The sequence below is a fragment of the Salvia miltiorrhiza genome, unplaced genomic scaffold (assembly GCF_028751815.1).
Source record: "Salvia miltiorrhiza cultivar Shanhuang (shh) unplaced genomic scaffold, IMPLAD_Smil_shh original_scaffold_220:::fragment_1, whole genome shotgun sequence".
NCBI lineage: Eukaryota > Viridiplantae > Streptophyta > Magnoliopsida > Lamiales > Lamiaceae > Salvia > Salvia miltiorrhiza.
Window position 1 is genome coordinate 332,457 of NW_026651504.1, and position 14,909 is coordinate 347,365.

General features: G+C 31.7%; 1 protein-coding gene and 1 pseudogene across 6 annotated transcripts; one reads left to right on the forward strand and one right to left on the reverse strand.

Annotated features, from left to right (window-relative positions):
• The first annotated feature begins 796 nt into the window (after window positions 1-796).
• On the forward strand, window positions 797-4,085 carry LOC131003536 (transcription factor TGA1-like). Of its 6 annotated transcripts, none has more exons than XM_057930047.1 (8): window positions 797-1,332; window positions 2,047-2,206; window positions 2,280-2,417; window positions 2,481-2,558; window positions 2,642-2,705; window positions 2,774-3,045; window positions 3,192-3,422; window positions 3,508-4,085. In XM_057930047.1, exons 2-8 carry the CDS (start codon window positions 2,048-2,050, stop codon window positions 3,658-3,660), a joined length of 1,095 nt encoding a protein of 364 aa, XP_057786030.1. In that variant the 5' UTR covers window positions 797-1,332; window position 2,047; the 3' UTR covers window positions 3,661-4,085. The 6 variants fall into 6 exon arrangements, with proteins under 6 accessions (XP_057786030.1, XP_057786031.1, XP_057786029.1 ...); XM_057930048.1 differs by having other exon boundaries at window positions 798-1,332; window positions 2,639-2,705; window positions 3,195-3,422; XM_057930046.1 differs by having other exon boundaries at window positions 997-1,332; window positions 2,639-2,705.
• A 7-nt stretch (window positions 4,086-4,092) lies between these two features.
• Window positions 4,093-6,702, reverse strand: LOC131003538 (alanine--glyoxylate aminotransferase 2 homolog 1, mitochondrial-like; annotated as a pseudogene).
• Window positions 6,703-14,909: the final 8,207 nt, after the last annotated feature.

Sequence of the window (14,909 nt, forward strand, 5' to 3'; positions counted from 1 at the left end):
TATGAAAAATGCTCTATTCTTTAAATACCCATGATGTTGATGGGTTTATTTGATTTTTTGTGAAAGTCTTACACATTTGACCGATTTGACAGCTATTAGTTAATGATTTGACAGTTATCAATCAAGAGTACATGTGATCGATGGATGACTAGATTATCCGACCGCCTGGATGGTTGGATCATTTAACCGGATGGTCATATGATTTTACCGGCCGACCAGATGGACGGTCGAATAATCTAGCCACCCATCGATCACATGCACTCTTGGCTAATACAATACTTAATTTGGGAATAAAATTTTTGATTGGATAAATTGGCTAATACAATATTCTTTGTGAGACTCTTTCTTCACTTAAAACAAATTTCATAATAATTATTAAAAGTTGTGTTCCAAACCAAGATGCCGAAATCCCGTACTATAGACTCAACCTAACTGAAATTATAGCGAAGTTGGAAGTCACAAACTCAACGATTCTAAACTATATACTCCCTCCGTCCCTAAAATAACTTCCTCTTTTTCCATTTTGGGACGTCCCCCAAATAACTTCCTCTTTTTTTCTTTCCATTTTTGGACATCTACCTCACTACTATTAATACTTTATTTATTCTTACTTTTCATTTTTCATCACTCTCAATACTAATTATAACACTTTTCACAACTTCCAATAATTATTATATAACTTTTTCTCCACTATTAATACACTTTACAAATTTTCATTAAAATCCGTGCCGTCCCCAAAGAGGAAGCCATTTCAGGGACGGTGGGAGTATATGGTTTAATGATAGTACTTCCTAAATGTGTCTCAAAAAAATTTAAATAATTAGTTATAATTAAATAGTGTTGATAGCAGGAAGTTGATGTGTGATGAGATGGAGGGGTTAATGATTGATTGATGAGGTCAAGGGGCAAGTAAGCAAAATGGTAGTGAGACTGACCTGGTGCGCATATTCAACGCAAAACATAACCACTGTTGCTTTGCTTACTTTAATTTAATGGAAATCTCACCATTTTTTTTCTCCTTAACTGTCCCAACACTGTAGCTTACGATAACAACACACACACACACAGTGAATTAGAATATCCAACTTCCATAATCTTCCCAATAATTTATATGCAACAGTTGCAGTAACCCTCATCTTTTTTTCTTCTTTTTTTTATATGGGCATTTAAATAGAAATAATTCGAAAAAGATGTTGCCTTTCCAATCATATTCGATGCTTCATCTTGTTCTTCTTCTTCAGTGCTGCAAACTGCGCCATTGGAGATAATGGAGTTTTGATCAAACACTGATTCGCGGAAGGCCTCCGCTTGAGCTCCAACTTACTTCTCCAAGTCGGCTCTCCCTCTCTCTCTCTCTCCCTCTCCCTCTCTCTCTCTCTCTATATATATATATATATATATTTGTGTTTCAAAGGTTTGCTATTGGAAATGGAATCTAGCTAAGTGTTGATCTAGCAGATTCTTGATTTGATTTCTTCTACAAGTATAGGATATGTGTGATCAATGAAGAATTTCACACAACATGTGAAATATGTGTGAATTCTATGAAAAAAAGGTGTTTTCTGTAGCTTGTTTTGTACTATATATATGTTGAAAAGAAGCACGCAGACGAGTTGTTCTTGTATGAGGAGAAACCCACAACAGCTACTCGTGGTGTGGTTGTCTTGTTGTTTTGAAAGCTCTTCATCATATCATGAAAGAACTAGAGAGAAGAAGTTGTAGCATGCACTAGGAGCTAATAGATATATGGAATGTAAAGCTCTACAATCTCCATAATCCAACATCTTATTCTTGGATTCTTTTATCCTCTCCTCGCAGCGCCTCATTTCAATTTGATGAAGTTAAACAGGAAATATTCTGCATAGAATATATGAAGCAATTTTAGAAACTCAAGATTCTTGATTTTGGCAAGTTCCCACCTGCCAAATCGAAGCTTCATATGAGTTTAAGTAGATAGAAATTCCAGTCTTACCTAAACACATGCGTTCTGTGACATCTGGTGTTTCAGCTTATCCTCATACACTCAAGTGTTGTTGCATCTTGCAGCATGAATTCCACGACCACACAGTTCGTTCCCTCACGAAGGATGGGCTTATACGAACCGGTCCATCAGATGAGCATGTGGGGAGACTTTAGAAACACCTTGCTCGACTCATCCCCGCCTCCAGAGCTGATGCTGGAGGTCAATGCCAATCTAGACAACCAGGTCATAAGTTTGCTGTAATAACTGTCTTCACTCTGTTTAATTTATTGTCTGAACTCGATTTCTTGTGTTGCAGTCAGAGGATACTACTTCACATGGAACTTTTGCAGCTTCGCATAGAAATGATCAAGAAGCAAGCAAACCCGATGATAAGGTTCTGAGACGCCTAGCACAGAACCGGGAAGCTGCTCGTAAGAGCCGTCTGCGAAAGAAGGTAAGACCACTATCGTCCACCACTGCATCTTCTAGATTGTTCCTTATCGAGCTCGTTTTGCAGGCATACGTCCAGCAGTTAGAGAACAGTAAACTGAGACTCATTCAGCTCGAGCAAGAGCTCAATCGGGTCAGACAGCAGGTAGAACAACGATATATGCTGGACCTTTCATCATTTCATTCTTACGAAAAGCAGAATCTAAAGCACTAGTGTTTTTGCAGCAGGGATTGTGTGTAGGTGGTGGTATAGATACTAGTCAGCTTGCCTACACCGGAAATTCCAATCCGGGTTCGTTCGCCTTCTTTACTTACGATTATGCTCGAATAAGCATTTCATTCTTGAAATCGTACGTGCAGGGATCAGTGCGTTTGAACTCGAGTACGGACACTGGGTGGAAGAGCAAAATCGACAAATCTCAGACTTGAAGAATGCTTTGCATTCTGATATGGGAGATACGGAGCTGCAGATCTTCGTTGATGGTGGAATGCAGCATTACTTCGAGCTCTTCAGCATGAAAGTGATGGCCGCCAGGGCCGACGTTTTCTACATCATGTCCGGCATGTGGAAGACGTCGGCAGAGCGCTTCTTCCTGTGGATCGGGGGATTCCGCCCTTCAGAACTCGTCAAGGTGAAGATAAAAACTTGCGTAAGACCGTTTGACAGATGAAATATTCATAATTTTGCATGGCCGTGTACACAAGACTCGTCTCCCCGTTTCTTAAACACGCACGTGTTCTACTTGGTTCTAACAAAGTGTAATTGTACGTTCACCAGCAGGTGCTCTCGCCACACCTTGACGCCTTGTCCGAACAGCAGCGTCTAGACATCGTTAATCTCACGCAGTCTTGTCAGCAAGCAGAAGATGCACTCTCACAGGGGATGGAGAAGCTCCAGTTCATCCTAGCCCAGGCCATCGCCGACGGCCTACTGCGGGAAGGGAACTACCTACCTCAGATTGGAGCCGCCATGAACAAGCTCGACGATCTGGTCAGGTTCGTCGTTCAGGTAAAGATCTCTATCACCTCATCATGTTTCTTGCTTTATCTCCATCTTCGTCGTCTGTCACAGAACATGATTATCGTGCAAGCAGGCTGATCATCTCCGACAAGAGACACTGCAGCAGCTCTCGCGCATCCTCACCACTCGTCAAGCCGCCAGAGGCCTCCTGGCCCTCGGGGAGTACCTGCAACGCCTCCGAGCTCTGAGCTCGTGCTGGTCATCCCGTCCTCGTGAACAAGCCTAGAGATGAATTCTTGAATTTTGGTGGCCTATATAGTAAGAATTTTCTCTAAGATCTAAGGTTTATGCCCATTTTTGATGTGCTTTCCTATGATTGAGAAATTTGTAGATATGATCAGATAGTTTTCTGTGTAGAGGAATTTCTCAGTTAGACTACTTCAGGTTTGATTGTCTCTTTCTATTTGGAACTCTATTGTGTAAAAACAGGCTATATTAGCATCAGTTTCTAACAAAAAACTGTAATATAAGGCGAAAATGCTGCAAGGAGCTCTGAAAACGACGAGAAACAAAGTCTGCACGGATTTAAGGATGCTCAGATGCAAGAAAGTGCAGCAGATAGATAGATATGCAGAATGCAGGCAGTGGTCAATCCATTTTTTTGTGTCGTTCCATCTCATAATAATGAACGTTCGGCAATTTCAAAAATTACGTACGCTTCTGGAACGACTCAAACATTCAGATACTTTCAAAAGCTCCCTCGAAAGGGAGAAGTATAATACACATCTTAGTTGATTTTTCGAAGGAATCTCAAGCTTCTGGGAGAGATGACTCACAACTTTGACATGGCGTAATCCAGTGCATCCAATAGGAAGTCTGCACAAGCAGAAAGAATCGGGTCCATTTAGGGCATAGGAAACACAAAGAGTGAATAATCAAGACACGAATGCCCTTATACAAGATCAGTCGAGCTCGTGCAAAGATGAAACTGTAAGTATACCTGCGTCGTCTTTGGAGAAACACATAGGAGGCTTTATCCTGAAAACATTCCCATGAAGCCCACCTTTCCCAACCAAAACTCCAAGTTCTGCAATGATGGAGACACATCTTAAAATTACGTTATCAAGAATATAAGGAATGAGTTAGTCATTAATGAATTTTAAGAAGGCTATGAAAACCTTGAAGGCTCTCAAACAACACTGCAGTTTCTGCCTTGGCTGGTGTCTTCTGTTTCCTATTTGTCACAAGTTCTACTCCGACCATCAAGCCCCTCCTCTCACATCACCAATTACTGGAAAGCGATATGAGTTTCATTCAACATAACGAATTTTAATTGAAAGCACAAACCATTTAGAGACCATATCAAGGCATGGCTAAGAAATCTCTCGAGCAAGCAGGTTAGGAGAAATACTATCGTGTTTTTGCTGTAGTTCTCTTAGGGGCCCAATCATGTGAGCGCCAACCTCAGCACAATGCTCCTGACGCTTCTCTTTATCAAGAACGTTAAGCACAGCTAGTCCACCAGCTGAGCAAACGGGGTTGCCCTCAAACGTGTTGAACTGTATTTTCTGAGCCAAAACGCTCGCAATTTCAGGAGTTGTCACCACAGCTCCGAGGGGCAAACTGTTTCCTATACCCTGTGCATCAAGATTTCAGCAACGGAAGCAAAACTCAAACGAGGAGGGGAAGGAAAAGTTGGAGTCCAAACGACACCTTAGCCATGGTAACAATATCCGGCACAACTCCTTGGGTCTCAAAACCCCAGTAATGGCTCCCTGTTCGACCAAAGCCCGTCTGCACTTCATCAGCGATGCAAACACCACCTGCTTTACGAACAATGTCATAAACCAATTTTAAGTAACCAGGGGCTAACTCAACCGCTCCCCCAACTCCCTGTAGTCAGCAAAGAATCAAGATTTTCAAGGTGAATCCACGAAGCAAAGATGAATCCTCATTATCGAGAAACACATTAGAGCCAAACTATCCAAGAGAAACCCGAATCATCTCAGAAATAAATCCAGCAACTCTTCCTGAAGTGCCATGGTCGATATGATCTTGAAAATCCTCAGCATAAAGCTTGGCATCCGAACCAAACACTCCACAACATGATGAATCTCACCCTGCATAACTTCACATCTAGTGAAACAACTTGCAACCAGCTAGAGTCGAAAACCTAATGAAATGACTTGGTTTTTGAAAAAGGTAGAGAAGAACTCAAAGATAAACCTGAGGGATTGGGGATTTCCATGTGTTGAGAGCAGTGAGTCCAATCGTATTCGAACTTCCACCATGATACGCATTCCTCAACGCGATCATGCCAAGGCTATCACTATATAACCTTGCCATCATCATAGCTAGCTCATTAGCTTCTGTCCCAGAATTAACAAAATACACAACCTACATACATTCCAAGAAAAGTGATCATATAAAAACTCTCATTTCATCAAATATGCCCCACAACACATACAACTACAAGAATAGATATATCCTAACTCCAGAACGAAAAGGAATGTAAGTCAGCCTCTTCAAAACTCACTAGTCAATCATTAAGCTTAACAAAAAGAATTAAATTATCCACACAAACTAAACATGTAGCTAGGGAGCAACAGCATAAACATTTCAAACCATAGATCTACCAATCATGAAACAGTGATTCTCAAAAACTGGATCAAGGGAAAACAACCTTAAGATTTCCTGGCATCTTCGAGGCTAAAGCTTCAGCGAAATCAGCTGGCATGGTGCAAATAAATGGCGGTTGCATGCTGAAGCAGCTTATTCTGTTCAATCACAGGATTCAACACATCAGGGTGGCAATGACCGAAAGAAACCGTCACGATTCCTGCAAACGCATCGAGATAACGCCTTCCGCTCTCATCGGACAAATACTGCATCTTCCCCTCCACGATGTTAAGCTGTTTGATAAAATGCAAAACAGACATTACTCGCAAAATCGTCTCAATGATTAAAAAAAAAAAAAAGAATTCGAGTTTACGGGCTTCTGGTAGTAGTGGAAAAGCGACGGCCCGTTGTATGGTTTGGGGTTGTAGTCGAAGGCCGGCAGCTCCGGCGGCGGTGCGGACCGGCATTACTGCTGCAAAACCGGCGGCTCTCATTCTTGATCAACGCTTCCACGAGATTTCTACGCGTGAGGCTCCTCTCCCATCCCATTGTACGAGATTATTAGGCACGAAATTCACCGCTGTCACACACTGAAGTGTGTGTTTATATGGAATCTGTTTTGGTGAGATAGTGATGTGGAATTTTTGTTCTTGTAGCCGTCGGCAGTTGGTGGAAGATTCCTATTTCGGTGTCTAGATTTAACTAATTATTCATCTGTACTAATATCTATATAAATACTATATTAGAAATGGAGTTTTTAATTTTAAATTGATTTCAAATCAATTTTAAAATTGAGTGGCAATTTTATAGTTAGAATAAAAATTAAAGGTTTATTTATAAGTTATACATCTTTCTTTTTTTTCTTTTTCTTTAACTTCTTATTTTTCTATTTTATTTATTTTTAAAAATTATGAAATTCGACTAATTATAAAATATTTGATATACATATCAAATTAAAGATCATGACAAGAGCTTTAATTTGATATATGTTATATAAATATTGGATTTAAAATATAAAAATTATATTTATTTAAATATTAAAACTTAAGAAAATTCTCTCTCCTCTCTCTCCTCTTTTTTTTGAATAAATCTATTTTTTTCAATTATCTTTTAACTTATATTGTTTTCTTTTTTTACAATATAAATTTTTATTAATATGAATTATTCTTTATTATTTTTATATTAAACTAAAATATATTTATCTTAAATTATTATTATTTTGATTATATTTAGAATTTTTATATAATAATTAAATTAATATCAATTTTATGTATAATAAAATATAAAAATATTTTTCGTGTGTTGCACGAGTGCAAATGCTAATACTATATTAAATAGACAATTTTCAAATTCAAATTGATTTGAGTGACAATTTTGAAATTATATGTATAAAATGATGGTTAAAAATAAATCACATTCCCACTATCTTTTTTTTTTTTACTTGGGGGAGTTGGGGAGGGGGAGCAGTGGAGTTTGAACCCAGGACCTCACTGTTCACACACATGAGGTCGCACCGCTTGGTCACATTCCCACTATCTTATCCACTAATATTAAATGAATTAATTAGTGTGGTATATATATTTTCACTCAAATTACGCATAGTGCTTTTCTGTTAAGAATAATCACGCTACTCATTTTAATTCACTTAATTTATTAGATTTATATTTTCAATATATGAATTCAAATTATAAAAGAATATATATATATATATATATTACATTATAGTATTAAATATATTAATATAAATTAGTATAAATAAATTTGCGTTTAACACAAAAGTCATGTTTTAGATTGATCAATATGTATCTAATAATCAAGAACTGTATTGGTTGCTGGTTCAAAAGGAGACTGATCTCTCTTATCTTGGAGATACTTTGCAGAAAATTCATGATCTTAAGGCGTCTTTCCGCTGTGCTTGTTTTAGCTGGACTCCTCGGGAAGGGAATTCAAATGCTGATCGTCTTGCTGCTTTTGCGTTTAGTAATCCTAAGCCAATGTCTTCTGTTGTGGCTTTTCCGTATGATGTAAACAACTCTATTTCTCATTAATGGAAGTTTACGTCTTGTTCTCAAAAAAAAAAAAAAATATGTATCTAATAAGTTTCAAATTATTATTAATAATTTATACTTAATGAAAATATATATTTGCAAAAAGTACTCATAAAGCCATAATTTATGAGCCGTCTCTTATAGTTCATACATAACACGATTAATATATGCATATCAAATGTCCCTAAGGGGACACCAAGCCGTGCGACCTCATGTGTGTGAACAGTGAGGTCCCGGGTTCAAACTCCACTGCTCCCCTTCCCCAACTCCCCCAAGTCAAAAAAATATATGCATATCATATTAAACATCACAATAAAAAGCTTTAATTTAATATATGTTATATAAATATTTGATTTAAAAAGTAAAAATTATATTTATTTAAGTATAAAATTTTTAAAAACTCTCTCTCATCTCTCATCTTTTTTTGAATAAATCTATTTATCAATTCTATTTTTATTTTCATTTTGTAAACTTTTTTTTCTTTTTCATAATATCAATTTTTTTATAGTGATTCTTCTCTATTTCTTTTTATTTTTTCAATATCCAACTCAAATATATTCAGTTAAAATTAAATTTTTATTATATTTATAAATATAATAATTGAATTAAATCAATTTTATATAAATATTAAAATATAAAAATATTTCTCGTGCATTGCACGGGTTGCAAATGCTAGTAATACTAGTATTATTTAGGACTTGCAAAATGTAGCAAAAACACACTACAAGTTGTTAATATGTAATATTATGCACGATTTTAAAAAAATACTATATAGTATTGCAATTAAATCATCATTAATCAAATGCTTTAATCAACGATCCATCAAAATACCTATGCATCGTTTTTTTTTCTTTTTTCTTTTTTTGTAGTGATAAATTAACATAATATGTATTTAAATAATTGGGGCAATTATGTCAAATTACAATGCAGCTAAAAAACTTTATACAATTTAACGTAATTAGCATTTTACTTAATTAACCTTAACGATTATAAGGAAGAGTTTGCAAATCGTCTTCTTTTTTTTCGGTCTTTTTCAGTTTTTTTATCCAATTTCATTTGCTAATTCCATAGCTATTTAAATTATTTTTATATACATATATACGTTTGTTTATTTTTTTTTAATTAGTGTTATTTTTAACAAAAGAGATAATATAGCAAAAAAGATACATTAACCAAAATAAAGATAAATCAATTAAAATTAAAATAATAGACCAAATAAAACTATTTTGGCCTATAACACAACACAATCGAAAATTGAAAGTGACGCCCGTATTTGTTGATGTTTTAATGATTTTTAAAGGATAATTTATTTACTAAATTTATAGTTTATAAATTTATAAATGAAATAGATTTAATAAATTGCCACTTCAAAACATATGTATCAATCAGGCAATTTAAAATTAAGACACATTATATATTTACATATGCTAGTACGTAATTCACCGAAATTCGACATATAATTACTTTAGTGAGATTTATTGTTATAATAAAGGTAATAATTTTTATATCAAAATAATACATTTAAATTTGATATATGAATAAGGATTTTACCACTCGTTCTCATAACAAAAATGTATAATAATGTGTATTAACTATCCACATATATTTTAAACACACATATATTTTAAACATATAAATATAACATAAAATCTCATGTACACTCGGGGGTGTACTGTACATTCGGATTGACCCGTACCCAAATCCAGACCCGCATGTTAATTCAAACCCGCATCCTGACCCAAATCGTGTAAATGACGCTATTCAGTTATATAAATAACAGTGTAACATTTTAAAATGTTATAGTGTCATTTTCAATCTTATAGTGTTATTTAAAATATTATAATATCATTTACAATCTTATAGTGTCAATTACAGGAAGTGTCATTTATATTTTTGAATAGTATCAATTATATATAAACAGTGTCATTTACAATGTTATAGTGTCATTTATACACAGTGTCATTTGTATAACAAATAGTGTCAATTACATGCAGTGTCATTTGTATAACCGATTAGTGTCATTTACACGATTTGAATCATGATGCGAGTTTGGATCAGAATCTGGGTTACGGGTCAACCCGAGTGTACCCAAGACCACCTCTACATATAATTTATCACAACAATTGGTTATCCGTCTCTATTCTCTATTGAATATTATAGAATACACATTAATATACTAAAATAAGAAATGAAAAAATTAAATTAGAAAAAAGAAATTATCAAGGCATATTTCGTACCCGTCAAGAATGTATATTAATCATACCCAAATAATTTAAATAATTCACGAAGGTATGTCGATAAATGTTCGTACACTACAAGAAAACACGCTTCTAACGACCGAAATTTTCGGTCGTTAATTTTGCAGCTTTAACGACCTATTTACGACCATTTCACGATCATTTTTTTTTTGTTTTTTTTATAAAATTTTTAACGACCGAATTTTCGGTCGTTAATTATTTTTTAAATATTTTTTTAACGATCAAATTTTCGGACGTTAATTTTTTTTTTTATATTTTTATTTTTTAACGAGCGATTTTTTGTTCGTTAATATTTTTTTAAATTTCTTTATTAATTTTTTTAAAAAAAAATTAGCGACCTAATTATTTGGTCGTTAATATTATTTTTTTAATAATTTAAAAAAAATTAAAGACCAAAATTTTCGGTTGTTAAAAATATTTTTAATTTTTTTATTTTATTTTTATTTATTTTTAAATTTTTATTTATTTTATTTGTTAACGACCGAAAAATTGGTCTTTAATATTATTTTCTCAATTTTTTTATTTTTTTAATTTCGTTTATTTTATTTTTTGATTATATATATAAATATATATATATATATATATTTATTTTTAGTTAATTTTCTATTTAATTCTTATTTTTAAATTATTGAGAATATAATTAGATTTATAGATTTATTAAATTATTAGATTCATTATTTTCAAAACATTAATAATTTTATTATTTTAAAATAATGAATTATTTGATATCATCTATTTTATTTATTTTCAAATATTTTATTATTTTAAAATAATAAGTTATTTTATTTAAGAAATGAATGATATTGTATATTGAATTATAATAAATCTAATAAATTAATAAATCTAAATAAATCGAATAATTTAATACTTTATTACGATAATATTGTATATTATGATTATTATCTGGTTGTTATTTTTGATACTCATATTTTTTTTAAATTACGATAATATTAATCTTTTACTATTTTAAATTTAATCGTATATTATCGTGAATCTTTCGCCGGCACCACAAGTCTTAGATATCATCTAGACATATTATAAGGTTATGAATGATTAATGATATTGTATATTGAAATAGAGTTTAAATTAACTAATAGGTACTAGATATATCAATAATACGAGTGTTCTGTATCGGTGACCATTCGAAAGAAACTTCAAGATTGTTTGACTTAGGTCACAACTAAGATGGGCGACCCACTGGGAAGTTCGTCAAATCGTATGTAATTAAGGTCAAAATACATTAGAAATACTAAAATACTTGTGAGATACAGAGATTAAAAATATATATATTTTATTAAAAAATATTTTTTCAAAAAAAAATTATTATTTTTATTCATTTTTAACGACTGAAAATTCGGTTATTAAAAATAAATAATTCGATCGTTAATTAAAAATTAAATAATAAATATTTTTTTATTTTTTTTTTCTCTTTTTAACGACGGAAAATTCGGTCGTTAAAAATAAAAAATCGATCGTTAACAACCGAAAAAACGATCGTTAAGACTCGGAACGACGATGCTAACAACGACCACCGAAAACGGTCGTTAATATTATTAACGACCGATTTTTGGGTTTTAACGACCGAATTTTCAGTCGTTAGAGCCGCATTTTCTTGTAGTGGCACCCGTCTAAAATGTATATACTCATACTCGTCCCAAATTTGAAGAATTTATTTATTTCATATATATCTTAATATCATTTTTTTTATTTTATATGATCAAATTAAATTGAACAACTTATTTATTCAAAATACATTTAAGTATTATTTTATTTATTTTATATGACCAAATTCAATTGAAGAACCCATTTATTTTAAAAACATCTATACTTCTATTTAGATTTTGCAAATATTAAATCTAACTACAATTTTTTTAGAAATTATGAAGTTTAATATAAATTTAATGTGGAAAACTATTGCAACTATGAAAAATGTGGAAAACTATTTATTTGAAATACATATTATAATTATTCTTTATCTAGATTTTCTCATGATTAAATTTAATAGAATATCAATGTGGGAAAGATAGATGAAATTTAATAGAACATCAATGTGGGAAAGATAGATGAGCTAATGTATTCATGGAGATTGAGCCTTTTATTTAGGTTATGAATTGATAAAGTTTAATATAAATTCAATGTGGGATAGATGACAACAAATGTAAAAATGTCATATAGTGTAGAATTAAGAGTAAAGCATGTTATGAATTGATAAATTTTAGTATAAATTCACTGTGGGATAAATGACAACAAGGAGGGGTTATAATAGAAACTAAATCCTATGCGTTAACTAGGAACCATTCTAGACCCTAGATTTATACTAGTTGGACGTTTCAGATGAAGGAAAACATTTTATACATTATCCTTTATTAAATTGCTAAATATCTTTTCGTATATAATGATGGATAATTATGTTATTTTTGGAATTCAAATAATCCAAATTAATATTCCATTTAATCCGCTATTTGATATATTTGAGATGGATAATTATGTATACATACTGTGATATAGTACAATATTGGGAAAATTGCACCTAAATATACAAACTTTGCCAAAAATTCATATTTGACGCGAAGTTAGAATTTTACATTTTAATACACCAACTTTCGTTGTTGTCCAAATTTAACACGACCTAATTCTTAAAAATTAAAAAAACAACCCCTTTTTGTAAATAATTATACAAAGACCCACTTATGTAATAATTTGGGACATTTAAACCAAAACAAGATATTTCCTTATGATGTTTTCTTTTAAACCATTTTAGGCGTGGATCAAAGATTAAAAGAAAACATCATAAGGAAATATCTTGTTTTGGTTTAAATGTCCCAAATAATAACATAAGTGGGTCTTTGTATAATTATTTACAAAAGGGGTTGTTTTTTGAATTTTTAAGAATTAAGTCGTGTCAAATTTGGACAACAACGAAAGTTGGTGTATTAAAATATAAAATCCTAACTTCACGTCAAATATGGATTTTTGGCAAAGTTTGTGTATTTTCACGCAATTATCCCTACAATATAATAACACTTTCACATTTTGATATTAGATGTTTATTTTTTAGTAATGATATGTCAATTGCTTATTGTATCATATTATTCTTTATTACAGTTTTTTGGCTACGTATAACAAATTTAATGTGTGATATATAATCAAATAATAATTTCACGATTTTATATTTGACGTGTACTATTTTTGTTTGAATCTAGTTCGACATTTGCTTATTTTGTATGAGATTGATGCTTTGTATATTTAATTTAAATTTGTAGTTGGTTTATGATCATGCTTTTATATTATTTATGATTTTCTTATTTAACAAAAATTAATGCTTTATATATATTATTTATACTTAAAATTGGTTGTTGTTGTTGTATCATGCTTTTTCTACAGATTGGGATTAATTTGCTTATTGATTACAATATTGATATTTTTTTATAAATCCGAATTTCCTTATTGATTACAATATTAATGTTTTTTTATAGATCGGAATTTGCTTATTGATTACAATATTGATGCTTATCAATACTATAGGGATTTGCTTATTAACATTATAACAATGGACTACAACCTAATTAGTAATAACAAATAAAGTAATAATTATAAGTAGATAATTTAAAAGAGATTAGCTGAGCGATCTCTTATATATAAAAGGAGGATACATTATAATTTTATTTGGTAAAGGAGGATACTTTATAATTAGTATAATTACTTGTTCCGATTTCATTGTATGCATGTAGATGCAAGGAAAAATAATGTATTTAGCTATGAGATACAACGTTTTTAGCAAAGAAGTTCAATATAATTAGCAGTTAAAAAAATATTAATTATAATAAATTATTTTATAATATAAATTCAAATTAAGGATATAAAATTTAGAATTGGGATTGATGAACCGTATTACCTTTTACCGGTGATTGCTAGGGTTAGAAACATTTTTTGAATTTACATAATTACATATAGGAATTTTGAGAAGTGAATATATTTTTACACAATTAATAATGTAATTAAAATATGATTAAAATTGGAAGCATCCCACCATTTATGGATGTAAACGGTTACGTGAATTATAAACAATTAATTAATGGCCTAACCCACTAAAAACCCGAAAATGAGTGAAACAAGGAGAAGGTTAATTAAATATATACAAATTATAAATTATGAACTAATCTTATTCATAGATTGAATATAATCAAGGGACCAGATTGGTTCCTAGTTAACATATAACAGAGAGTTTTCATTTGAGCTATCCTCAATGACAACAAATATAAAAATGTCATATAGTGTAGAATTAAGTGTGAAGTAAATACTGAATTGTGAGAATAATGGAGAGCTTTTCAATAAGTAGCTCTTTATATAATAGATCGATATCGAAGATTTGTAAATCAATTATGGTTTAAACTTTTACAACCAAAACTACCTCTATTTATTGAACTCCTCGTTATTTGACCATTCCCCATCAATTTTATGTGGTTAAAAACACTTGAAAAGATGTAGACTAGTATTGTTTTTCTTTTTTCTTTGATTGCCTAGAAAATAATGATTGTATGATTTAGGGGAAATTATCATTAATTAAGGTTATTTTGGCTATTTTTTATGAGGTGATTTTGGGTACAATC